This window comes from Mauremys reevesii, linkage group 2 (genome assembly GCF_016161935.1).
Source record: "Mauremys reevesii isolate NIE-2019 linkage group 2, ASM1616193v1, whole genome shotgun sequence".
Taxonomy (NCBI): Eukaryota; Metazoa; Chordata; order Testudines; family Geoemydidae; genus Mauremys; species Mauremys reevesii.
In genome coordinates, this window is record NC_052624.1 from 37,048,175 (window position 1) to 37,074,216 (window position 26,042).

Sequence of the window (26,042 nt, forward strand, 5' to 3'; positions counted from 1 at the left end):
GGATGAATTTCGGAAGGAGGAGAAGGGATACCTTCTCTTTTGAAGCAAAACATGCAGCAAGTTGGCCATGTGGGCCCTCTGGCTCACCTACCCTTCTGGTCAACATAATGGTTATCAGGAAGGCGACCTTCATAGACAGGTGGAACACTGAGCATATGGCCATCAGTCTGAAAGGTGGCCCAGTAAGTGCTGCAGTACAAGTACATTGGCTTCGTTAGTAGTGGGAAGACCCTAGTCAGACCCTTTAGGAATCTGGTTGCTACCAGAGAGGATTAGGCAGACCTAAATCCTTGGGACCTGCACATCAACACTCACTCAACTTGGAAGGAGTCAGGGAAGAATTCCTTCTCCTGGAAGCAGGTTTAGAGGTGGATCTTTTTTATGTCTGTGACAGTACACCTTACTCTCATAAGAAACCTGAGAAAATGGGTCATTAGATTTATCTGAGCTGGCCTCTGCTTCTGAGTTCGTGCTTAAAATCGTTCTGCTTGAAGACTGAGGCCAATGTACAGGGGAGTCTCCCAGGCCGGCATCTGACTCAGGTCTCATGGCTTTCTCCCTGAGGTGCTTCCTCAGCTGGAGCTTATATTCCTCTCAGGTCCAGGGTGGAAGGAAACAACGGAGACTGCACTTGCCAGACGTATGCATCTCTCTTAGGCAGTAAGGGCAGCAATGATGGTCATTGCTGACCAAGGAGGAGCAAGGACAGGAGACAGTTTTTTAAATCCCAGAATTCTGGCAAAAGTCCTACTACCAAAAGGAAGGACAAAGAGGTTCTCCCAGTGTGGGAAACATTATGCTACACTAACTACATAATATACTATAAAAACAGTAACAAACTATATGCAATTATATTTACTGAGATTAAGATGATGCGAGGATAGCTCCAGAAATAAAAAGATTCCAACTCAGGCCATGTGGTGGTAACGACAAACTGGAGAGGCAGTCAGTGTGCACTTCCCTTACACCCTGGGTGCTGAACATGAGAAGATGCAGGGCGCAGGTGCAAACCACTGGGCACTACTGGCAAAAATTTTCAGTATCAGATGCATAGTGAGAATAAGTATCCACGTGTGGAATACTGACAGGAACAAGCATTCGAAAACCAACTAATGTTCCTCAGAGAAATCTGGAAACCAGAGATGGGCCAGAGATGCCCAAAAGGCCACAGGAACATCAAAATAAACAGGACTAGACTGACAGGAACACAGGGGAAATATCAAAAAAGGGACCCCAAAACAGAGCAGGTAAAAGAGATGGCTCCTGAGGGATGCTCTTTCAGTGGCAGAGCTTCGGCTTGTTTTGCCTAGCAAAATGAAGGCTGTGAGAGGATATGATTGCTTTCTATAAAATATGTCATGGGAGGACAGCAGGGAGGACTAAAAGTTATTTAAGATGAAAGCTATTGTTAGCACAAAAACAAATGGATACAACTGGCCATGAACAAATTTCAGGCTGTAAATCAGGTTTTTAACCAGCAGAGGAGTGAGGTTCTGGAACAGCCTCCCAGTAGGAGTTGTGGGGGCAAACAACTAAGTTAGCTTTAAAAATATCACTTGATAAATTTATGAGTGGGACCATATGACAGAGTGGCTTGCAATGGTGGGGGCAGGGATAGGCAGCCCTGGTGGTCCCCTCAGTTCATGTCTTATGTTCCTAAAACTCACATGCTTCAGGGGTCAGCAGCTCACCTGCAGGGTCAGGAAGGGAATTTCCCGCACACACATTGTATTTGGGTGGAGGGGGCAGGTGTCTCCTTTCACTGAACCATCAGAGATGGAACACTGGATGGGGTAGGCCGATGTTCTGAGATCGTACTGAGAATTCTTTCAGGAGCTTACTGCTTGGTTCTTCCTCACATGGTCCAACTGTTCATTATACATGGAATCTGGAAAGAATTTTCCCCCAGTCAGACTTGCATGGAACTTGAGAGCTTTTTGCCTCTCTCTGCAGTGTGGGGTGTGGGTCACTTGCTAGGATCATCTGGGATCTGGGCATATTTTACTTAATTCCCTGCCAATTCAGGGAATTGGTGCCTCAGTCCCTCATGTTTTCTGCCCACAGCACATAATGGTTTAGTCTCCTGAGGGCTAGAACACTTCAGTTTAATTCTGGTTGTTGGTCTTTCTGTAGAGTTGACTGAGTGCTTTAGTGGCCTGTCATAAAAAGGATGTCAGACTAGATAATCTGGTGGTCCTTTCTGGCCTTAAACTCTATGGCAGTCAATAAAGAAATGACTGGAAGCTTCCCAGTGCTGAAGCTGGGGTGGTGTGTGACTATCAGAGGATGAACATAAGAACACAGGAACAGCCATACTGGGTCAGATCAAAGGTCCATCTAGCGCAGTATCCTGTCTTCCAACATTGGCCAATGCCAGGTGCCCCAGAGTGAATAAACAGAACAGGTAATCATCAAGTGATCCATCCCGTTACCCACTCCCAGCTTCTGGCAAAAAGAAGCTAGAGACATCATCCCTGTCCATCCTGGCTAATAGTCATTGATGGACCTATCCTCCATGAATTTATCTAGTTCTTTTTTGTCTTGGCCTTCACAACATCCTCTGGCAGGAAAATACTTCCTTTTGTTTGTTTTAAACCTGCTGCCTATCAATTTCATTAGGTGATCCCCTAGTTCAGGGGTAGGCAACCTATGGCACGCGTGAGGAAGGCGGCACACGAGCTGATTTTCAGTGGCACTCACACTGCCTGGGTCCTGGCCCTGGTCCAGGGGGCTCTGCATTTTAATTTAATTTTAAATGAAGCTTCTTAAACATTTTGAAACCTTATTTACTTTACATACAACAACAGTTTAGTTATATATTATAGACTTCTAGAAAGAGACCTTCTAAAAACATTATAATGTATTACTGGCACACGAGACCTTAAATTAGAGTGAATAAATGAAGACTCGGCACACCACTTCTGAAAGGTTGCTGACCCCTGCCCTAGTTATTGTGTTATGAGGAGTAAATAACACTTCTTTATTTCCTTTCTCCACATCAGTCATGATTTTATAGACCATTATCATATCTCCCCTTCGTAGTCTCTTTTCCAAGCTGAAAAGTCCCAGTCTTATTAATCTCTCATCATATGGCAGCCGTTCCATACCTCTAATCATTTTTGTTGCCCTTTTCTGAAACTTTTCCAATTCCAATACATCTTTTTTGAGATGGGGCGACCACATCTGCACGCAGTATTCAAGATGTGGGCATACCATGGATTTATATAGAGGCAATATGATATTTTCTATGATATTATCTATCCCTTTCTTAATGATTCCCAACACTCTGTTTGCTTTTTTGACTGCCACAGCACGAGTGTATGTTTTCAGAGAACTATCCACAAAGTACTCCAAGACCTCTTTTTTGAGTAGTAACATGTCGGGTTACATCATCCCTATGCTGCCTTGGTGGAAAGTTACAGCAGCAGGACAACAAGAATAGAGGAGTTAGATAAAGTTGTTTATGAGAAAGTAGGGAACTGCCAGAGCGAGGCAAATGCCAGGTGGCCTAATTGGGATCAGATAAGTTGCATGGAAAATGGGAAACCAGTAAGCAAAGGGCCATGCATGTGAAAAGTGTGTGTATCAGACAAAGAACCAATCAGCAGCAATATAATGTTGGTGTGTCTGACGTTTGCTAATATGGAGAAGCCTATATAATATGAGGCATTGTAAATAATAAAGAATTCAGCTTGCAATCATATTGGTTGTTGTGCTTTATCCGGCCCGCATGCAACGCAACAGTAACAGACAATTTAGACCCCATCATTTTATATGTATAGTTGGGATGATGTTTCCCAATGTGCATTACTTTGCATTTATCAACACTGAATTTCATCTGCCATTTTGTTGCCCTGTCACCCCCTTTTGAGAGATCCTTTTGTAGCTCTTCAGTCTGTCTGGGACTTAACTATCTTAAGAAATTTTGTATCATCTGCAAATTTTGCCACCTCACTGTTTACCCCTTTTTCCAGATCATTTATGAATATATAGAATAGGACTTGGCCCAGTACAGATTTCTGGGGGTCACCACTATTTACCTCTCTCCATCCTGAAAACTGACCATTTATTCCTACCCTTCATTTCCTATCTTTTAACCAGTTACTGATCCATGATCTGTGTGTCTGACAATTTTGTTCTTAGTTTCAACCAGTTTGCCTGGTTCTGAAGTCAGGCTTACCAGCTTGTAATTGCCAGGATCACCACTAGAGCCCTTTTTAAAAATTGGCATCCCATTAGCTATCCTCCAGTCATTTGGTACAGAAGCTGATTTAACTGATAGGTTACAGACTAGAGTTAATAGTTCTGCAATTTCACATTTGAGTTCCTTCAGAACTCTTGGGAGAATACCATCTGGTCCTGGTAATTTATTACTGTTTAATTTATCAATTTGTTCTACAACCTCCTCTAATGACACCTCAATCTGAGACAGTTCTTCAGATTTGTCACCTAAAAAGAATGGCTCAGGTTTGGGAATCTCCCTCACATTCTCAACCGTGAAGACCGATACAAAGAATTCATTTAGTTTCTCCGCAATGGTCTTATCGTCCTTGAGTGCTCCTTTAGGATCTCGATAGTTCAATAGCCCCATTCGTTGTTGAGCAGGCTTCCTGTTTCTGATGTACTTTAAAAATGTTTTGCTATTACTTTTTGAGTCTTTAGCTAGCTGTTCTTCAAATTCTTTTTTGGCCTTTCTAATTATATTTTTACGTTTCATTTGCCAGAGTTTATGCTACTTTCTATTTTCCTAAGATTTAACTTCCACTTTTTAAAAGGATGCCTTTTTACATTTCACTGCTTCTTTTACTTTGTTGTTTAACCATGGTGGAAGTTTTTTGATTCTCTTAATATGTTTTTTAATTTGGGGTATACATTATGGTGTCTTTAAAAAGTTTCCATACAGCTTGCAGTAATTTCACTTATGGAACTGTACCTTTTAATTTCTATTTAACTAACCTCATTTTTGTGTAGATCAATGCTACAGTGTTGGACTGCTGTTTTGTTTTCCCCACCACAGGGATGTTAAATTTAATTATATTATGGTCACTATTGCCAAGCAGTCCAGCTATATTCACATCTTGAACCAGATCCTTTGCTCCACTTCGGACAAAATCAAGAAATGCCTCTCCTCTTGTGGGTTCCAGGACTAGCTGCTCCAAGAAGCAGTCATTTAAGGTGTCAATAAACTTTATCTTTGCATCCCATCCTGAGATGACATGTACCAGTCAATATGGAGACAGTTGAAATCCCCCATTATTACTGGAGTTTTTTATTTTAATAGCCTCTCTAATCTCCCTGAGCATTTCACAAAGGAAGTCAGTAATATATCCCAATTGCTATATTCTTATGATGAGAGCATGGAATTACTATCCATAGAGATTCTATGGTACAGTTTGATTCAGTTAAGATTTTTACTTCATCTGATTCTATGCTTTCTTTCACATATAGTGCCACTCCCCCACCAGTATGACCTCTTCTGTCCTTCTGATATATTTTGTACCCTGGTATTACTTGTCCCATTAATTATCCTCATTTCACCAAGTTTCTGTGATGCCTATTATATCAATATCCTCATTTAAAACGAGGCACTCTCGTTGACCCGTCTTATTATTTTGACTTCTAGCATTGGTATATAAGCACTTTAAAAACTTGTCACTTTTTAGCTGTCTGCCATTACATGATGTAATTGAATGGAACTTTTTTTTCATTTGACTGTTTCTCATCAGATCCTACCTGTATTTTATCATCATATATCAAGAGTCCTGCACTTAGAATGGAAAAATCCCATGCACTACTACCGATTAGGGGCCGGGTGGCTAGGCAGCAGTTCTGCATAAAGGACCTAGGGGTTACAGTGGACAAGAAACTGGATATGAGTCAACAGTGTGCCCTTATTGCCAAGAAGGGTAACGGTATTTTGGACTGTACTAGAAGGAGCATTGCCAGCACATCGAGAGATGTGATCATTCCCCTCTATTCAGCATTGGTGAGGCCTCATCTGGAGTACTGTGTCCAGTTTTGGGCCCCACATTACAAGAAGGATGGGGAAAATCTGGAAAGAGTCTAGCAGAGGGCAAGAAAAATTATTAGGGGGCTGAAGCACATGATTTATGAGGAGAGGTTGAGGGAACTGGGATTATTTAGTCTCCGGACGAAAAGAATGAGGGGAGATTTGATAGCTGCTTTCAACTACCTGAAAGGGAGTTCCAAAGAGGATGAATCTAGACTGTTCTCAGTAGTAGCAGATGACAGAACAAGGAGTAATGGTCTCAAGTTGCAGCAAGGGAAGTTTAGGTTGGATATAAGGAAAAATAAAATTCACTAGGAGGGTGGTGAAGCACTGGGATGGGTTACCTAGGGAGGTAGTGGAATCTTCTTCCTTAGAGGTTTTTACGGTCAGGCTTGACAAAGCCCTGGCTGGGATAATTTAGTTGGGGATTGGTCCTGCTTTGAGCAGGGGGTTGGACTAGATGACATCCTGAGGTCCCTGCCAACCCTGATATTCTATAATCCCATGATCTTCCATCCTCTCCTCACTAGGACATAGAAAATCTCCATTAATACATCCTTCCCAAAGGATGTCGCTGTCGGAACCACATGCTCCTCCACACCTGTTGGCTTTCCCCCAACCCTGTGAAGAGGAACCTCATGCTCCTACATATTGTGATTGCTTTTAGGAATAAAAAGGCTTTAAAAGTTTGAAGAATTGTACCTGTCTGACCCTAGGCAGCTGAATCCCAGGAGTTCAGAATCCGACACAGATTGGGGCTACATCCTCAGCTAGTATAAATAGGCTGAACCCCATTGAAGTTAATGAAGCTATTCCAATTTAGAACAGCTAAGAATCTGGCCCAATATCTTTAAAGTGGAAAATCTCTTACAGAGGTTTAAAAAAAAAAAAAAAAAAAAAAAGCTGACCTCTCCTTAATCCAGCACCAGTAGGCTGTGCCTCTCTTCTACCACAGAACTTGGACAGTCCAGACTAAGTATTCAGAGACCGGGGCTTAGCGACACTGCTTCTGTGTCCCACCAGTTGAGTGCTTCCTAAGATGTAGAGTTACTTAAAAATTCCCAGCAGCATTTGTCAGCCACTTTGAATTTTACCTGGATAGAAATTAGATAAGCATATATATAGTGCTTTCTTAAGAGATTAATTCAACCAGGGTGAGTTAGTTTGCAGGTAGAAGCCAATCCCAGAAAGGAAAGCAGCTGACCAATTTTATATTCTGGATCCTGACCCATCCCTGAATCTTCTACTAAGAAGTCACAGTGAGCAGTAAGAAAGATAAAGAAAAGGGGATATACACACACGATCCATCCTACTCCTTTCCTGGAATGTACCGCTGGTTCATTTAGGAATAACTATCGTGACACTACACCCCATATTCTTCATACAAATATTATTATAATATGAATATGGCATAACTAAGGTAGATTTTACGCAAGATGGGTCATGTGAGATATCATTGGAAAGGTTATGATTTACAGTATATGATTATCCTGCTTGTATCTTTTTTTTTAATCTAAAGTTAGGGCTATGAACTATGTAACAATTACAACTGTGTTAGCACCTGGGAAACGCCCACCAGACAGAATGCAATCAGCCTGGATGGGTCATTAGGGAGAACACCAAGGGTATGTCTACACTGGAAACTTCAAAGAGCTGCTATAGGAACGCTCCCGCGGCAGTGCTTTGAAGTGCGAGTGTGGTCGCGCACGAGCGCTGGGAGAGAGCTCTCTCAGCGCTCCTGGTAACCCACCTCCACGAGGGGATTAGCTCCGAGCACTCGGAGCGCGGCTCCCAGCACTCGGAGCCTGTCTACACTAGCGCTTTAAAGTGCTCAGACTTGCTGCGCTCAGGGGGGTGATTTTTCACACCACTTTGAGCCAGCACGTTAGAACACTATAAAATGCAAGTGTAGACCAGCCCTCAGACTTTGAAGATGCTAATCTCCCACTTTTCTGAGAAGTTTCCAGGAATGCTGCTTTGACACTGCAGGGTCAGGTGATCAAGTCTCCACGTAATGGACTCCATCTTGGACTTCTAGTGTTTTTCCATTAAGAGGGGGTGGGGGTCAAACTAGGAAACAAAGTATCAGAGGGGTAGCCGTGTTAGTCTGGATCTGTAAAAGCAACAAAGAATCCTGTGGCACCTTATAGACTAACAGACGTTTTGCAGCATGAGCTTTCGTGGGTGAATACCCACTTCTTCGGATGCAAAACATCCGAAGAAGTGGGTATTCACCCACGAAAGCTCATGCTGCAAAACGTCTGTTAGTCTATAAGGTGCCACAGGATTCTTTGTTGCTTTTAGGAAACAAAGGATTCCCTCCATATGCAAATCCTATTTAAGGCTGGGGAGTGAGTTAATCTTGGTTCACTCTTCACTGAATCCCCACCCAAGATGACAGCTGGAAACATGTAAGGGCTTGTCTACACTGGCACTTTACAGCGCTGCAACTTTCTCGCTCAGGGATGAAAGGGAAAAAAAAAAGACCCGAGTGCTGCAAGTTTCAGCGCTGTAACGTGCCAGTATAGACAGTGCAACAGCACTAGGAGCTGAGCTCCCGGCACTGGTAGCTGTGCCCCTCGTGGAGGTGGGTTTTTTAAGAGTGCTGGGAGAGCTCTCTCCCAGCACTATGCCACGACTACACAAGCCACATTAAAGCGCTGCTTGCCAGTGAAGATGTGCCCTATGAAACAAAGGGAAAGGGAGGGAAATACTGAACCCAGGCTGGGAATGGTGTCTGGCCTGTGAAGCGTATACCTGGAATTTTAAGCTGTAAGCAAGAGGAGTCAAGAAATTCTGCACCCTGCCTAAAACATTTAGGGTGAGAAATTACTATTTGTAGCCAATTTATTTACTGTATTCTCTAGTTTGCGTGTTTGTTTTATTTGCTCAGTAATCTGCTTTAATCTGTTTGATATCCCTTATAATCACTTAAAATCTACCTTTTGTAGTTAATAAACTAGTTTTTTTATTTTAAAACCAGTTTGTATAATTCATAACTGGGGGGGGGTAAAGCTGTGCATATCTTCCTCCACACTGAGGGAGGGGGCGGATTTCATAAGCTTACACTGTATAGATCTCTGTGCAGTGCAAGACAATATAATTTGGGGTTTACACTCCAGAGGGTGTGTTCACTTGAGTGCTGAGCAATGCCCAAGCTGAGTCTTTCCACACAGCGCTGTTCTGAGTGTCTGTGTGCCTTTGCAACTGGGTGTGTCCCTACCTGTGTGTGCGCTAGAGGAGGCTTGAGGGCTTGGCACAGCAGGACAGGGGAGGGCACCCAGGCTGGTGGAACGGGTGGGCTCAGTGAGACCTCAGTACATCAGGTGGCACCCCGGAATGGTGGGGTAACCAGTCAACTATATCATTCCTCTTTTCTCCAAAGAATCAATCTGCAAAGTGACTTAAGGCATTTAGGAGCTTAAAATATTCATGTTTTCAGAGTGGTAGCCGTGTTAGTCTGTATCAGCAAAAACAACGAGGAGTCCTTGTGGCACCTTAGAGACTAATAAATTTATTTGGGCATAAGCTTTCGTGGGCTAATACCCACTTCATCGGCTGCATGAAGTGAAAAATACAGGAGCAGGTATAAATATATGAAAGGATGGGTGTTGCTTTACCAAGTGTGATGTCAGTCTAATGAGGTAAATCAATTAACAGCAGGATATCAAGGGAGGAAAAATCTCTTTTGAAGCAGTAAGAGAGTGGCCCATTACAGACAGTTGACAAGAAGGTCTGAGTAACAGTAGGGAGCAATTAGTATTGGGGAAATTAAGTTTAGGTTTTGTAATGACTAAATCACTCCCTATCTTTATTCAGGCCTAATATGATGGCATCCAGTTTGCAAATTAATTCCAGTTCTGCAAGTTTATGTTGGAGTCTGTTTTTGAAGTTTTTTTGTTGAAGAATTGCCACTTTTAGGTCTATTATTGAGTGACCAGAGAGGTTGAAGTGTTCTCCTACTGGTTTTTGAATGTTATGATTCCTGATGTCAGTTTTGTGTCCATTTATTCTTTTCCGTAGAGACTGTCCAATCTGGCCAATGTACATGTTAGAGGGGCATTGCTGACACATGATGGCATATATCACATTGGTCGATGTTGAGGTGAACAAGCCCCAAATGGCATGACTGATGTGGTTAGGTCCTATGATGGTGGCCCTTGAATAGATATGTGGACAGAGTTGGCATCGGGGTTTGTAGCAGGTTTATTCCAACCTTGATAAAGGAGGTGCTGTAGCCATCACGAATAGGTCGGAATATGAACAAGAGACTGCTAGACAACTCTCTGACACCACATTCTACAGGGCATTACCCTCTGACCCCACTGAGGATTACCAAAAGAAACTACATCATCTGCTCAAGAAACTCCCTAAAGAAGCACAGGAACAAATCTACACTGAGACACCCCTAGAGCTCCGACCAGGAGTATTCTACCTGCTACCCAAAATCCATAAACCTGGGAATCCTAGATGCCCCATCATCTCAGGCATTGGTACCCTGACAGCAGGGTTATCTGGCTATGTAGACTCTCTCCTCAGGCCCTACATTACCAGCACTCCCAGCTATCTTCGAGACATCACTGACTTCCTGAGGAAATAACAATCCTTTGGTGATCTTCCAGAAAACAACATCCTAGCCACTATGGATGTAGAAGCCCTGTACACCAACATTCCACACAAAGATGGACTACAAGCCATCAAGAATAGCATTCCCAATACCATAATGGCAAACCAGGTGGCTGAACTTTCTGACTTTTTCCTCACCCACAACTATTTCAAATTTGGGGACAATTTATACCTTTAAGTCAGCGGGACTGCTATGGGTACCCGCATGGCCACTCAGTATGCCTACATTTTTATGGCTGACTTAGAATGCTTCCTCAGCTCTTGTCCCCTTACGCCCCTACTCTACTTGCACTAAATAGATGACATCTTAATCATCTAGACCCATGGGAAGGAGGCCCTTGAGGAATTTCACCAAGATTTCAACGATTTCCACCCTACCATCAACCTCAGCCTGGACCAGTCCACACAAGAGGTCCACTTCCTAGACACTACAATGCTAATAAGCGATGGTCACATAAACACACCATATACCAGAAACCTACTCACCGCTATACTTACCTACACAGCTCCAGCTTTCATCCAGACCACATCACATGATCCACTGTCTACAGCCAAGCTCTAAGATACAACCGCATTTGCTCCAATCCCTCAGACAGACACAAACACCTACAGAATCTCTATCAAGTGTTCTTAAAACTGCAATACCTACCTGGTGAAGTGAAGAAACAGATTGACAGAGCCAGAAGGGTACCGAGAAGTCACCTACTACAAGACAGGCCCAACAAAGAAAGTAACAGAATGCCACTAGTCGTCACCTACAGCCCCCAACTAAAACCTCTCCAGTGCATTATCAAGAATCTACAACCTACCCTGAAGGATGATCCCTCTCTCTCTCTCTCTCACAGACCTTGGGAAACAGGCCAGTCCTCGCTTACAGACAGCCCCACAACCTGAAGCAAATACTCACCAGCAACTACACACCACACAACGGAAACACCAACCCAGGAACCAAACCCTGCTATAAAACCCAGTGCCAACTCTGTCCACATATCTATTCAGGGGACACCATCATAGGACCTAACCACATCAGCCACACCATCCAGGGCTCGTTCACCTGAACATCTACCAATGTGATATATGCCATCATGTGCCAGCAATGCCCCTCTACCATGTACACTGGCCAAATTGGACAGTCTCTACAGAAAAAAATAAATGGACACAAAACTGACATCAGGAATCATAACATTCAAAAACCAGTAGGAGAACACTTCAATCTCTCTGGTCACTCAATAATAGACCTAAAAGTGGCAATTCTTCAACAAAAAAACTTCAAAAACAGACTCCAACATAAACTTGCAGAACTAGAATTAATTTGCAAACTGGATGCCATCATATTAGGCCTGAATAAAGACAGGGAGTGATTTAGTCATTACAAAACCTAAACTTAATTTCCCCAATACTGATTGCTCCCTACTGTTACTCAGACCTTCTTGTCAACTGTCTGTAATGGGCCACTCTCTTACCGCTTCAAAAGGGATTTTTCCTCCCTTGATATCCTGCTGTTAATTGATTTACCTCATTAGACTGACATCACACTTGGTAAAGCAACACCCATCCTTTAATGTATTTATACCTGCTCCTGTATTTTTCACTTCATGCAGCCGATGAAGTGGGTATTAGCCCACGAAAGCTTATGCCCAAATAAATTTGTTAGTCTGTAAGGTGCCACAAGGATCCCTCATTGTTTTTGCTAAAATATTACTGACCTTCAATGTCATTTTAGGTTACTAAGTTACTTTTGAAAATTTTCCCTTACTCTGTGGTGCAAGCGAGTTTTAGCCTGCATATTTCCTTAGTAGTAACAGATGACCTCTCTGCCTCTGAAGCTGCCATGGAATAGTCTCAGTGAGCCTGAATTCCTTCTGACACAGGATTTTTGAATTTGACATATGCTTCCCTTGGACATTGGTTCATGCATCTGGCATTAAGGTCTTTTTACTAAGCCTTTAGGGCGAGAGGAAATGAAGATATCTGCTGATTTCCTGAAGATGGCCATATATTGTCACCACTCAGACATTCAGATTGTGCCATTCCCTCTCCCACTTGTGCCATGAGTTCAAACACAAAGAGGACAGGAATCGCTGGAAGATGTTTTTTAAAAAAAAAAACCACACACACAGAGTACCAAATTTAGCCAAAGATTCTTTAGTGCAAAGTACTATAACGTAATTGTGGAAAATGCACTATGGCTCACAACTGCTTAGGACTACTCTCGAGCCCCTTCTTACCTATGTGACAGCTACTAAAAACATGCCTTGATAGATAATGGGTAGAGTGATATGGAACTCATCAGTGTAAACAGATGAGATGCTAGAGCTTGCAACATTAACCGAAACTGTCATGAAAGCAACACCAGTTCCATTACCGGTTTTCAAATGATAAACTGCTCTAAAAAAATCTGGACACAAGCAGAGGGTTCACTAAGTATTGAGACAAACCTGCACTAATTACACTATTCAGGACTAAGATGTGCAGAGAGGCAGTGCAGTGCTACCCTGAAGAGAGTTCAATAGTTTGGGGATGCAAAGATCCCCACCCCCATAACCACAAAACATCACTTTGTTCCTCATAGAGAAGGAGACCCTTTTTCACTATCTCAGTTTACATGAGATAACAGAAAGCCTGTCTGAGGCCATAAGCAGTGCCCTATGTATTCCATAATTCCAAAGCAGTGAAATTTACCCTTTTGCTACTCAATTATGCTCCCGAATTTGTTTGCATTTGTTTTTATTTTGTTTAAATGTTGCTTGCTAGCCTACATGGCTGCAAAAATACATCTTTAAAATTTGAACTGATGCAGTGACAACTCACTGAATCTGCAAAGAGCCTAAAACGATAGCCCTGAAGCGTAACTTATCCCATTTATCCCAATAAGGATGGCAGAATTTTCACAGCTGGAGAATCTGGCATCCCTTCCCTCCCCCAAGATGCCAATGATTCTGGGTTGTTTTTTTTACCTGCAGAATGTGTCATTTTGTACTGACAGGTGTCACGTGTTTTGTTTTCTGTCTCCTTGGTCTACCAAAACCTGCCTCCAACTGTCTCATGCTCTCAAACTTTCCTCACAAGAAGGAGTTAGATTCTAGTGTGCAGAGCCAGAGCTGAAGTCAAGCTTGCAGCCAGAAAGCTGGAGAACCAGAAGTATAGGCTTGTGAGCTGAACAGCCTGGAAAACACCACATCAGCTGAGGCCTAGAAAATAGGCTACTGAAGCCAGCTACAAGTTTCCCTTGTCCCTTGTGCTCATGTACAGTAGAACCTCAGAGTTACGAACACCAGATTTACAAACTGACTGGTCACCCACACATTTGGAACCGGAAGTACCCAATCAGGCGACAGCAGCAGAGACAAAAATAAATAAATATGCAAATGCAGTACAGTAGTATGTTAAACTACCAAAAAAATAAAGTTTAAAAAAAAATCTGACAAGTAAGGAAGCTGTTTCTGTGCTTGTTTCATTCAAATTAAGATGGTTAAAAGCAGCATTTTACTTCTGCATAGTCAAGTTTCAAAGCTGCATTACGTCAAGGTCCAGTTGTAAACTTTTGAAAGAACAACCATAACTTTTTGTTGCGTTACAAACATTTCAGAATTACAAACAGCCTCCATTCCCGAGTTGTTCATAACATTGGGTTTCCTACTGTATATAGTTCTGAGCCAGGCTACCTGGAAAACACATTGAAAATACCCATCCTCTGATATAATCTAATGAAATAAATTGATTAATTATGAGTCAGTATTTTTCAACAAGTCATAGTTGTGCATGTCTGTATGCAAATTGGGAAATAAAAAATGTCATAGTGGTAGAATAAATTGTGTCATTGTGGAATAGGGCCCCATTGTGCCACAGAATATATGAGGCCCTATACATGATGAACATACCGCTCAAAGATGATCGATCATCTTAATTTAGGGTATGTCTACACTACAGCCACTACAGTGGAACAGTTATAGCGCTGCAACTGTGCCACTGTAGTGCAGAAGCTTCCTTCATTGATGGAAGTGGCTTTTCCCATCAACAGAGTTAATCCACTTCTCAGAGAGGCAGAAGCTACAATAACGGGAGAATTCTTCCAAAGACCTAGCCACATCATACACTGGTGGTTAGGTCAACCTAGCTACAGCGCTCAGGGTGTGAAATGTTGTACAGCTCTGAACAACACAGTTAAGTCAATCTAATTTTTAAGTGTAGACCAGGCCTTAGAATTTGTCATGTTCAATAGCCATGTTTCAGAGTAGCAGCCGTGTTAGTCTGTGTCCGCAAAAAGAACAGGAGTACTTGTGGCACCTTAGAGACTAACAAATTTATTTGAGCATAAGCTTTCGTGGGCTACAACCCACTTCTTCGGATGCATAGAATGGAACATATAGTGAGGAGATATATATACACATACAGAGAGCATGAAAAGGTGGGAGTTGTCTTACCAACTCTGAGAGGTAAATTTGGTAAGACAACTCCCACCTTTTCATGCTCTCTGTATGTGTATATATCTCTCCTCACTATATGTTCCATTCTATGCACCCGAAGAAGTGGGCTGTAGCCCACGAAATCTTATGCTCAAATAAATTTGTTAGTCTCTAAGGTGCAACAAGTACTCCTGTTCTAATAGCCATGTTGTTAAACACAGATGAGCTAAGCAGCATGAAGTAAATGGCCCTGGTGAAGATAGTCAGGTCTGTTAGGGATAATTAGTGGAGCACTCAGGCTTCTATCAGGTCAGATTACCAGAGTGTTTCTGGTTAGCTTGGAGTTAGCGAATCATAACTGATTATTAGATTTTTTGACGTTATTAGTCAGTCTAAGTTGAGTCATTGGCTCATTCCTGGTAAATGCAAACAGATCAATATGATGGTGATGGAGGGCAAAATATATGCATCAGAGGGCTTCCTTACTTAGTGACCATTGTAAGAGGTTTACCAGTTCTCAGCTTGTCTGACTGATTTACTCATTGTGAAGTGGCAAAGTGAGGGCAGAGGTCAAGACTCAGGAAAGAACAATTTACTATAATGCTACTATGATTTCCAGAAAGAAATATTTACTAAGTTTCATTAAATACACTACTAGCACATGGAACAGTCAAACCTGAACAGCACTCCTAGGAAGAGATCTCACTGAACCAAGATGAAGAGGAAAGGCCCATGCTGTACAGAGAGAGAGATTTCTGTAGATGGGTGGTAAAAGAAAAGAAAGAACATGAGGGGAGGGAAAAATATAAACAGTAGCAAAATTGGTCAAGTCTTTATTAACAAACAGCATGTTGCCCCTTCAGCACCCTGTGAACTTATAATGCATTTAATAAAGCTACACTTGTTCTGACCCTCTAGGCATACACTACATACTATACTATCAAAGGCACAGATCTACAAATCTTTACTTGTATAACTAGTCAATCACATGACCATCCCTATGGAAGCCAATGGAACTACTCACCTGAATAAGGCTTTTCATGAAAGTAAGGGTTTGCAGGACTAGGGCTGAAATTTCTCTTGAAGCAGTAGACAATGTGATTGCACGTGAAGGATTAATTTGCAAGGTTTCCACAGGAAACATTTTATTTATTTCTTTTTTAAATGGAAATGCCTAAATTGGTTTCCCTGGTAGAAATGGACTAATTTCGAGAGATGGTTAAAAAAAAGAAAAAAAGTTTGACAAAAAATGTTAAAGTTGTTTTTGTTTTGCAGGGTTAAAGCTGCTCCCCCACCACCACCCTTTTTTCCCCAAAGTTTTTGGTGTTGTTGCTTTAGTGAAATCATTTGAATTATTTGTGAAATCATCATTGAAATTTCTCATTTACTGAAACCCAGGTTTTTAAGCAAATAAGAAGCTTCCATGGAGATTATGCAATTTTGAGGTCCATTTTTTGCTAAAAGTTTCATTTTTGAAAAGTCTTTTTCCAAGAAAAACTTTAAAACTTTTTATCCAGCTCCACTAGTTTCACATGATTGCTATCAACTCTTACTAAAAAGAGATTATGTAAATGAAAATGGTAGATGCTTTATGTAATGTAATTAAGGAAATATTGTAATGCAGTATTTTGTTGCATAGGTACAATATGATAGAAGAAAGATTTTAGTCAGTAATGCCACTAATCCAAAAACTCATGCAAAAGTTTCCATTAACATGAGTTGGGGTCATGGGTGGGGAGAAGGGACATATGACATGCTGCACTTCTGAGGAGATCCTCTCTCAACACCTTTACTGAGGCCTTGTCTACACTGGCACAGCTTTCTGCATTTTAACTCCCAAGGTGTACACACTGCCAAGCCATGTAGTGCCAAGCCATGTAGTGCACAGAAACTGCGCAGTTGCAGTGCTATAAAAAACACACCCTGACAAGAGGCATACAGCTTTCTGCGCCACGGTGCCAGTGTAGACACCCTGGTCCATTACAGTGCTGTGACTGGCCTCTGGGAGATGTCTCACAATGCCTGTTCTTGCCTCTCTGGTCAGCGGTTTGAACTCTACTGTCCTGCCCTTAGGTGACCAACCATGAGCCCCACACTTAAAATTCCTTGGGAATTTTGAAAGTCCCCTCCCTGTTTTCTTGGTGATGCATGCAGTGGTATCAGCGCATCTTTCCAGGTGACCATGCCTACTCCACGCACCAGGCAATCCCCCGCTTGGAGCAATTTTAACCTGCTGGATCCCATCAGCATTTGGGGAGAGGAGGCTGTCCAGTCCCAGATGCACTCCAGGCGTAGGAATTATGATACCCATGAAAGATTTCATGATGCATGACAGAAGGGGCCATGACCGGGACACAGTGCAGTACAGGATCAACGTGAAGGAGCCGCAGAACACCTACCACAAGGCACGGGAGGCAAACCACCACTCTGGTGTTGTGCCCTGTCATAACTATAAAGGGAAGGGTAACAACCCTCCTGTATACAATACTATAAAATCCCTCCTGGCCAGACACACCAAAATCCTTTTACCTGTAAAGGGTTAAGAAGCTCAGGTAACCTAGCTGACACCTGACCCAAAGGACCAATAAGGGGACAAGATACTTTCAAATCTTGGGGGGAGGCTTTTGTTTGTGCTCTTTGTTTAGGGGTTGTTCACTCTTGGGACTAAGAGGGACCACACATCAATCCATGTTCTCCAAATCTTTCTGAACAAGTCTCTCATATTTCAAATTTGTAAGTAATTGCCAGGCAAGGCGGATTAGTTTATCTTTGTTTTTTCTCAACCTGTGAATGTTCCTTTGCTAGAGGGAGCTACCCCTGTTCTGTTGTAACTCAGAAACTAAGGCTAGAGGGGGTTCCTCTGGGCTCTCTGAATCTGATTACCCTGTAAAGTTATTTTTCATCCTGATTTTACAGAGATGATTTTTACCTTTTCTTTTTAATAAAAAAGACGGTTACTCACCGTAGTAACTGTTGTTCTTCGAGATGTGTTGCTCCTATCCATTCCAGTTAGGTGTGCGCGCCGCGCGTGCACGGCTCTTCAGAACATTTTTACCCTAGCAACTCCGGCGGGCCGGCTGGGCGCCCCCTGGAGTGGCGCCTCTATGGTGCTAGATATATACCCCAGCTGGCCCGTCCACTCCTCAGTTCCTTCTTGCCGGCTACTCCGACAGTGGGGAAGGAGGGCGGGTCTGGAATGGATAGGAGCAACACATCTCGAAGAACAACAGTTACTACGGTGAGTAACCGTCTTTTCTTCTTCGAGTGATTGCTCCTATGCATTCCAGTTAGGTGATTCCCAAGCCTTAACTAGGCGGTGGGGTCGGAGTGAGACGTGGCAGAGTGTAAGACTGCGGAGCCGAAGGCTGCATCGTCTCTGGATTGCTGCACAAACGCGTAGTGGGAAGCGAAGGTGTGGACAGAAGACCAGGTGGCCGCTCTACAGATGTCCTGGATGGGGACATGGGCCAGGAAGGCGGCCGACGAGGCTTGCGCTCTCGTCGAGTGAGCGGTGAGGTGGCATGGTGGCACGCGAGCAAGCTCGTAGCATGTCCGGATACATGCCGTCACCCAGGAGGAAATCCGCTGCGAGGAGACCGGCTCGCCTTTCATGCGGTCGGCAACTGCTACAAACAGCTGTGGCGAACGCCGGAAGGGCTTCGTCCACTCAATATAAAAAGCGAGGGCCCTGCGGATGTCCAGGGTCTGAAGCTGTTGCTCACGAGGTGAGGTGTGCGGCTTCGGGAAGAAGACCGGAAGGAAGATCTCCTGATTGAGGTGAAAGGCCGACACCACCTTAGAGAGGAAGGCCGGGTGTGGTCGAAGCTGCACCTTGTCTATGTGGAATACGGTGTATGGTGGACTAACCGTTAATGCACGGAGCTCAGAAACTCGTCTTGCCGATGTAATTGCGACTAGGAAGGCTGTCTTCCAGGAGAGGTAGAGTAGAGAGCACGTGGCCAGGGGCTCGAAGGGCGGTCCCATAAGCTTGGCCAGAACGAGATTTAAATCCCAGGTCAGGGCAGGACGCCGCACCGGCGGGTACAAGCGGTCCAGGCCTTTAAGGAAGCGGGAAACCATCTGGTTGGAGAAGATGGACCGACCTCCCATGGATGGACGAAAGGCGGACACTGCTGCCAGGTGCACCTTCAAGGAGCAGACCGCAAGACCTTGTTCCTTAAGGTACCAGAGGTAGTCCAGGACTGTAGGGATAGGGACTACGAAGGGATTGAGGCCGCGTTGGTCACACCAGAGCGCGAACCGCTTCCATTTCGCGAGGTAGGTGGAGCGAGTGGAAGGCTTTCTGCTCTCTAGCAGGACTTGCTGTACTGCCACCGAACAGTCCCTCTCCGCGTGGGTCAACCACGCAGGCACCGAGCTGTAAGATGGAGGGACTGCAGGTTCGGATGGCGGAGTCTGCTGAAGTCCTGCGTGATGAGGTCCGGCCACAACGGAAGGGGCATGGGATCCCGAACGGAGAGCTCGAGCAGCAGGGTGTACCAATGCTGTCTCGGCCAGGCCGGAGCGACAAGTATAAGACGGGCCCTGTCCCTCCGAAGTTTGAGCAGCACCCGGTGTATGAGCGGGAACGGAGGGAAGGCGTAGAGGAGGTGATCCGTCCAGGAGCAAAGGAAAGCGTCCGACAGGGAGCCTGGAGAGCGACCCTCGTACAAACAAAACTGGTGACACTTTCTGTTCTCCTTGGAGGCAAACAGGTCTATCTGGGGAAACCCCCACCTCCGGAAAATTGTGTGCACCACATCTGGACGGAGGGACCATTCGTGGGAGAGGAACGACCTGCTGAGATGGTCGGCCAGCGTGTTCTGCACTCCTGGAAGAAAGGATGCTTCCAGGCGAATCGAGTGGGTCACGCAGAAGTCCCACAGGAGCATCGCTTCTGTGCAGAGCGGGGAGGAGCGGGCTCTGCCCTGCTTGTTCACATAGAACATCGCCGTCGTGTTGTCCGTGAACACCGCCACGCATCGGCCTTGCAGACGGGCGCAGAAGGTGTGGCACGCCAAGCGGATTGCTCGCAGCTCCCTGACGTTGATGTAGAGGGAGAGCTCCTGGGGCGACCAGAGACCCTGGTTGTGAAGGTCGCCCAGGTGAGCCCCCCATCCCAATCCCGAGGCATCCGTGGTGAGGGTGACGGATGGGCGAGGGGGGCGGAACGGGACTCCTGCACACACAATCTCTGGGTTCAGCCACCAGTTGAGTGAGTCGAGGGTTGGTTTCGTGATTGTGACTACCATGTCTATGGAGTCGCGGTGCGGGCGGTACACCGACGCTAGCCAGGATTGAAATGGGCGAAGGCGCAGCCTCGCGTACGTGGTCACGAACATACAGGATGCCATGTGACCCAGGAGGCGTAGGCAGGACCGATCTGTTTTAGTGGGAAAGGTGTGCAGGTCCCGGATGATGGAGACCATCATTTGGTGCCGAGGTCGAGGGAGGCAGGCCCTGGCCACCGTGGAGTCGAGGACCGCTCCGATGAACTCCACTCTTTGCGATGGAGTCAAAGAGGACTTCTCGGCATTGACGAGAAGGCCCAGTACCCGAAACAGGGATAGTATTTCGGCCATTTGATCTGCTACCAGTTGTCGGGATGGCCCGCGAACCAGCCAGTTGTCGAGATACGGGTAGACGTGTATGCGACGACGGCGGAGGGCTGCAGCAACTACTGCCATGCACTTGGTGAAGACCCTCGGCGCAGTGGACAGGCCGAAGGGTAGCACCACAAACTGGTAGTGCGCGCTGTTGACCACGAAACGCAGGTAGCGTCGATGGGGAGGATAAATCGCGATGTGGAAGTACGCGTCCTTCATATCGAGGGCGGCAAACCAGTCTCCCGGATCCAGGGAGGGAATAATGGTCCCCAGGGTTACCATACGAAATTTGAGCTTGACCAGGTACCTGTTGAGCTCCCGGAGGTCTAGTATAGGCCGGAGACCTCCTTTCACCTTGGGGATGAGAAAATAACGGGAATAGAATCCCCTGCCCCGCATATCGTGCGGCACCTCCTGTATGGCACCCAAGCTCAACAGAGTCTCGACCTCTTGCAAGAGGAATTGCTCATGAGAGGGGTCCCTGAAGAGGGACGGGGAGGGTGGGGGCGAAACAAACTGAAGGCGGTACCCGCACTGGATAGTATGAAGTACCCAGTTGTCCGTCGTTATTTGGGACCACGCCGGGAGGAAGTGAGAAAGGCGGTTGCAAAATAAACGGGAAGGATCCGGGGAAGAGACTGATAGGCCGTCCTCGGGCGTCCCGTCAAAACGCCTGCTTGGGCCCTTGCGGGGCCTTGGACGACGCCTCCAGATGGCCTACGGCGGTTTAGGCTGCTTCGCCGACTATTATATGGCCGCGACCTGGCCTGGGTAAATGGCCGGTAGGGCTGCTGTTGCCAGAATGACCTCCTCTGGGTAGCCGGTGTGTGCATACCCAAGGTGCGAATAGCGATACGACCATCCTTGAGGGTCTGAATCCTGGAGTCCGTTTTCTCCGAGAAAAGACCGGAAACAAACCCTCCTTCCCCAGCACCACCCCACCAAAACAGCTGTGGGCCAAAAAGGAAGGTTGGGGGTGGGGAGGTTTTGATTTAAAATCAACCAGGGGCTCCCAGCTGAAGAGGTGGCTGGGAGCCCTCAGGGGCAAATTAAAGGGCCCGGGGCTCCGGCGGCTGGGGGAACCCAGCAGGGCCGGCTCTAGGTTTTTTGCTGCCCCAAGCAAAAAAAAAATTGCCTGCCCCCCGTCCCAGCCCTGGGTTCCCCCCTGTACCCCCCTGCTGCCCCAGTCCTGGGCTCTCCCCCCACCCACACCCCCTGCCGCCCCAGCACTGGGCTTCCCCCTTTCCTCCCCACCAGTGCCCCACACCTCCTGCCGCCCCAGCCCTGGGTCACTGGTAACTCGCTCCCAGGGTGGGTCATTCAGCAGGAATTTTGGATGTGCACAAAACACAGACAGGATTGGTTCCCATACGGTTACAGAGCTGTAGTAAAGTGGAACAATTTTCAGCTTGTGTGACTGGAGGATATCTGGATGCATATTATAAGACTGTCCTCCATAAATGAGGAAAAGTTGAGGTGTCTTTATTATTCTTTTGTTCCATTCTTTCTTTCTATGGGGAATTTGCCAATGCAATATCACTGTCTTCCTTTTAAACAAACAAAAAGGCAATGGCTGTTGAAAATAGCAATTCCAGTCCTAATAAGCATTTCTTGCTCAATTTTATCCTACCTTTTCTACAGCAAGTTACAGTGGATCAGTATATTTGATTTGGGAAAGATGAAGTAACAGCTGGCCAAACTGAGCTTGAGCACTCCTGAATTTTGAGGTGTTCAAATCTGGAAGGCAGGTGCTGGGGGCTGGGGCTCCTTGGGAGCATGGCAGCAACGTGTCTGTAGCTGCATGGAGCCAGACACGCTGGTCTGAGTGGCACGGTAAGGGGGCTGGGGCTGGAAAAGGGGTAGGGGTTCCGGGGGCAGTCAAGGGACAGGGAGCAGGGGGTTGGATGGGGAGGAGGTTCAGGGGGCAGTCAAGGGACAGGCCGCAGCTGGCTCGGCATGGGAGTCTCAGGGGGTCCTGAGGGGACAGGTGGGGGTGAGGTCCGGAGGGGCAGTTGGGGGGATCTCAGGAGGGGACAGTTGGGGACAAGGAGAAGGGAGGCTTAGATAGGGGCTGGGGTACCAAGGGGCAGTTAGGGGCAGGGGTCTCAGGAGGGGGCAATCAGGGGACAAGGAGCAGCGGCATTTAGATAGGGGGTGGGGGTCCTGGGGGGGCAGTTAGGGCAGAGGTCCGTGGAGGGGGCAATCAGCCGCTGCGGGCCGGGATTCAAAGGGCTCTGGGCTGCCCTCCGCTGCGGGCAGCAAAGAGCCCTTTGAATCCCAGCTCTGGGCTGCCCGCAGAGCGCTGTGTGGGGGGGATTCAGAATCCCCCCGCGGGCTGCACAGGGAGGCTCCGTGGGGACGTATGTTGTGCAGGCCTGGGTTAGGATATTATTCTCAAACCTCCCCAGGAAAGGGGGTGTAAGGGCTTGGGGGGATATTTTGGGGGAAGAGGAACTCCAAGTGGTCCTTTCTCCGTTTCTTGTTAAATCACTTCATGGTAGCAGAGTACCAGGTTTTAACCTAAGCTGGTAGGAATAAGCTTAGGGGGCTTTCATGGGAGTCCCCACATCTGTATCCTAGAGTTCAGAGTGGAGAAGGAACCCTGACACGCCCACAAGCTGCTGATTCTACAAAGAGCTGGACGCCATACTCAGTGGCGACCCCACCTCCATTGCAATGGCCACTGTGCATACTTCGGAGGCCTGCGTGCCAGTCGAGAATGGACCAAGCCAGAAGGAGGAAATCTTGGACGAGGATGTGGAGCGGGAGGGGGACCCAGAGGCAGAGGACAACTCAGAGGTCAGAGATGCATGCAGCCAGGAGCTCTTTTCTATCCCGGAGGAGGCTAGCCAGGCACAGCTGCCGGAGCTTGGCGAAGCACAAACAGGAGAGGAGGCCCCTGGTAAGTGGCTCTGATTTTGGGAATCGCTGAAGCGAATTGTTGGGGGCAGGAGGGTGGCAGAAAGCAGGCTTGTGTCTGTATGATGCGCATACCATCACATGCCTAGTCTGAGTGACAGAACAAGGTGTTGACTGACTCCCTCACTTTACAGGAATCTGCCTCAGATCTCCAGGAAAATCTCATGGATATACTAGGCAACCGCTGCTGCAGGTTCTTTGGCAGCATTGCTTTGTTTCTTGCCCCATTAAGTGTAACTTTCCCACACCACTCTGCCATCATCAGGAGGTGGGGGGGGAGGGACGAGCGGAAAGGGATGACTATTGCTGCACACAGGCGAGCCACATAAAGGCCAGGGCGGAAGCCGCAGTCTTGGAGAAGATCCTCCCTCTGCTCGCCCTCAGCAGCGATATATCTTCCATAATGAACACAGCCTATGGAAAATGTGGGGACAGTAATGATTATAAGACCCCCCCCCATACAGTTCTGGCTCTCCCCAAGAGCCACATGCCCAGTGTACAATATGGTCCTGGAACACTAATTTTCCCTGCTGTTACTCACCATTTTGAGGGTCTTATGGCTCATGTGTGCTTGCCTGGGGTCAGCCATTTAGTGATAGGTATGTGAATAGTGGCTGTGTTTTAAATCACTGAATCAGTGGTCTGTGTGTTGCAAACAATGCTGCTTCTTTAAAATGCTGCATTTTGGCTTCACGGATTATGACCTTGGGAGCCCAGCCTCCCTCTTCGTTATCACCAGCTGAACGGCTGAGCAGAATTAGAAAGCAGCCACAAAGAACTAAGGAGGACTTCCTGCTTGATGTCATGACACACTCCACAGCCAAAAAACAAGAACTGAAGGAGTGGTGGGACAGCGAGAAGAGGGACCAAAAGAAGAACGCAGTGTGCCAGAATGAAGCCACGGAGTGGCTCTTAAATGTTATGTAGCACCAAGTGGTCATGCTGTAGGCACTACTAGCACTGCAAACCGAGCAGCTCCGTGCCTACCCTCCCCTGCAGCCGCTGTTGCAAAACTCTTTCCCATGCGCCCCGCAGACACCGCCAACACTCTTATCAACCTCCTGGCTCCAGTCTGTACCTGCTGCATTCCATTCCTCCCCTGTCACAGTCCAGCATTGCGGACTCCCAGTACCCACTGCACTCAACACCCATCCCTCTGCAGTTTAGCCCTGCTGAAGTACAGTACCTGCTGCACTGTACTCCAAAGGAGAAGGCTGGATATGGTACCCAGAGACACACAAATCTTTAACTGTCCCAGGACCCCACCTCCTCCTAAGACCCTCCATTCCCCCTTCCCCCATACCCCTCAGTGCTGATGTGCTTTTTTGTTTGTCTCTCTCCTCCGGTTGTTGTTTTTTAATAAAAGAATTGTTTTGGTTTGAAAGCAATCTTTATTCCATTAATTGAAAGCAAAAAGAGCCCTGCAAAGCAACAGCCTATTTTCTTAAATCTTAAAAGTGCATTGTCTGCACCAATAACAATCACTGCACTCCCAAGCATAGCAACAAATATCAGCGGCTTTCAACTTCAAATTGCTGCCTCAAGGCATCCCTGATCCTCATGGCCCCACACAGCACCCCTCTAATAGCCCTGGTCTCTGGCTGTTCAAATTCAGCCTCCAGGCGCTGAGCCTCAGTGGTCCAGCCCTGAATGAAGCTTTCACCCTTCCCTTCACAAATATTACAGGGAGTACAGCATGCAGCTATAAGCATAGGAATATTATAATCAGCCAGGTCCAGCCTCCCATATAGACAGCACCAGAGGACTTTTAAATTCCCAAAAGCACACTCAACAGTCATTCTGCACTTGCTCAGCCAGTTGTTGAACCGCTCCTTGCTGCTGTCAAGGAGCCCCGTGTATGGTTTCATAAGCCACGGCATTAAGGGGTAGGCAGGGACTCCCACAATCACAGTGGGCATTTCGACTTCCTCTATGGTAATCTTCTGGTCTGGGTCAAAAGTCCCTGCTTGCAGCTTCCTGAACAAGCCAGTGTTCAAAAAGATGTGTGCATCATGCACCTTTCCAGACCAGCCTACGTTAATGTCTGTGAAACGCCCTTGGTGATCCAAAAGCGCCTGGAGAACCATTGAGAAATACCCCTTCCAGTTAATGTGATAGGTGGTCTGGTGCCAGAATTGGAATATGCGTGCCATCTATTGCCCCTTCGCAGTTAGGGAAGCCCATTTGTGCAAAGTCATCCACAATGTCACAGATGTTGCCCAGAGTCATGGTCTTTTGGAGCAGGATGCAATTAATGGCCCTGCACACTTCTGTCAACACGAGTCCAACAGTCGACTTTTCCACACTGAACTGGTTAGCGACTGTTCGGTAGCAGTCTGGAGTAGCCAGCTTCCACAGTGCAATCGCCACGAGCTTCTCCAATGTCACGGAAGCTCTCATTCTCATGTTCTTGCACCACATGGCTGGGGCAAGCTCATCACACAGTCACAGGAATGTGGCTTATTTCCCAAACCC

General features: G+C 46.3%; 1 protein-coding gene across 6 annotated transcripts in view; it reads right to left on the reverse strand.

Annotated features, from left to right (window-relative positions):
* MLLT10 (MLLT10 histone lysine methyltransferase DOT1L cofactor) overlaps nucleotides 1-26,042 on the reverse strand; it is a 271,019-nt gene that overhangs the window by 229,737 nt on the left and 15,240 nt on the right. Inside the window, exon 1 of one of the 6 annotated variants that reach the window (XM_039523899.1) lies at nucleotides 1,692-1,819. The exons of the other annotated variants lie outside the window; for them this stretch is intronic. Coding sequence (XP_039379833.1) covers nucleotides 1,692-1,727 — 36 coding nt within the window. The 5' untranslated portion in view covers nucleotides 1,728-1,819. Of the gene's footprint in view, nucleotides 1-1,691; nucleotides 1,820-26,042 lie in introns of those variants that run through there. 6 annotated transcript variants of the gene reach the window in all.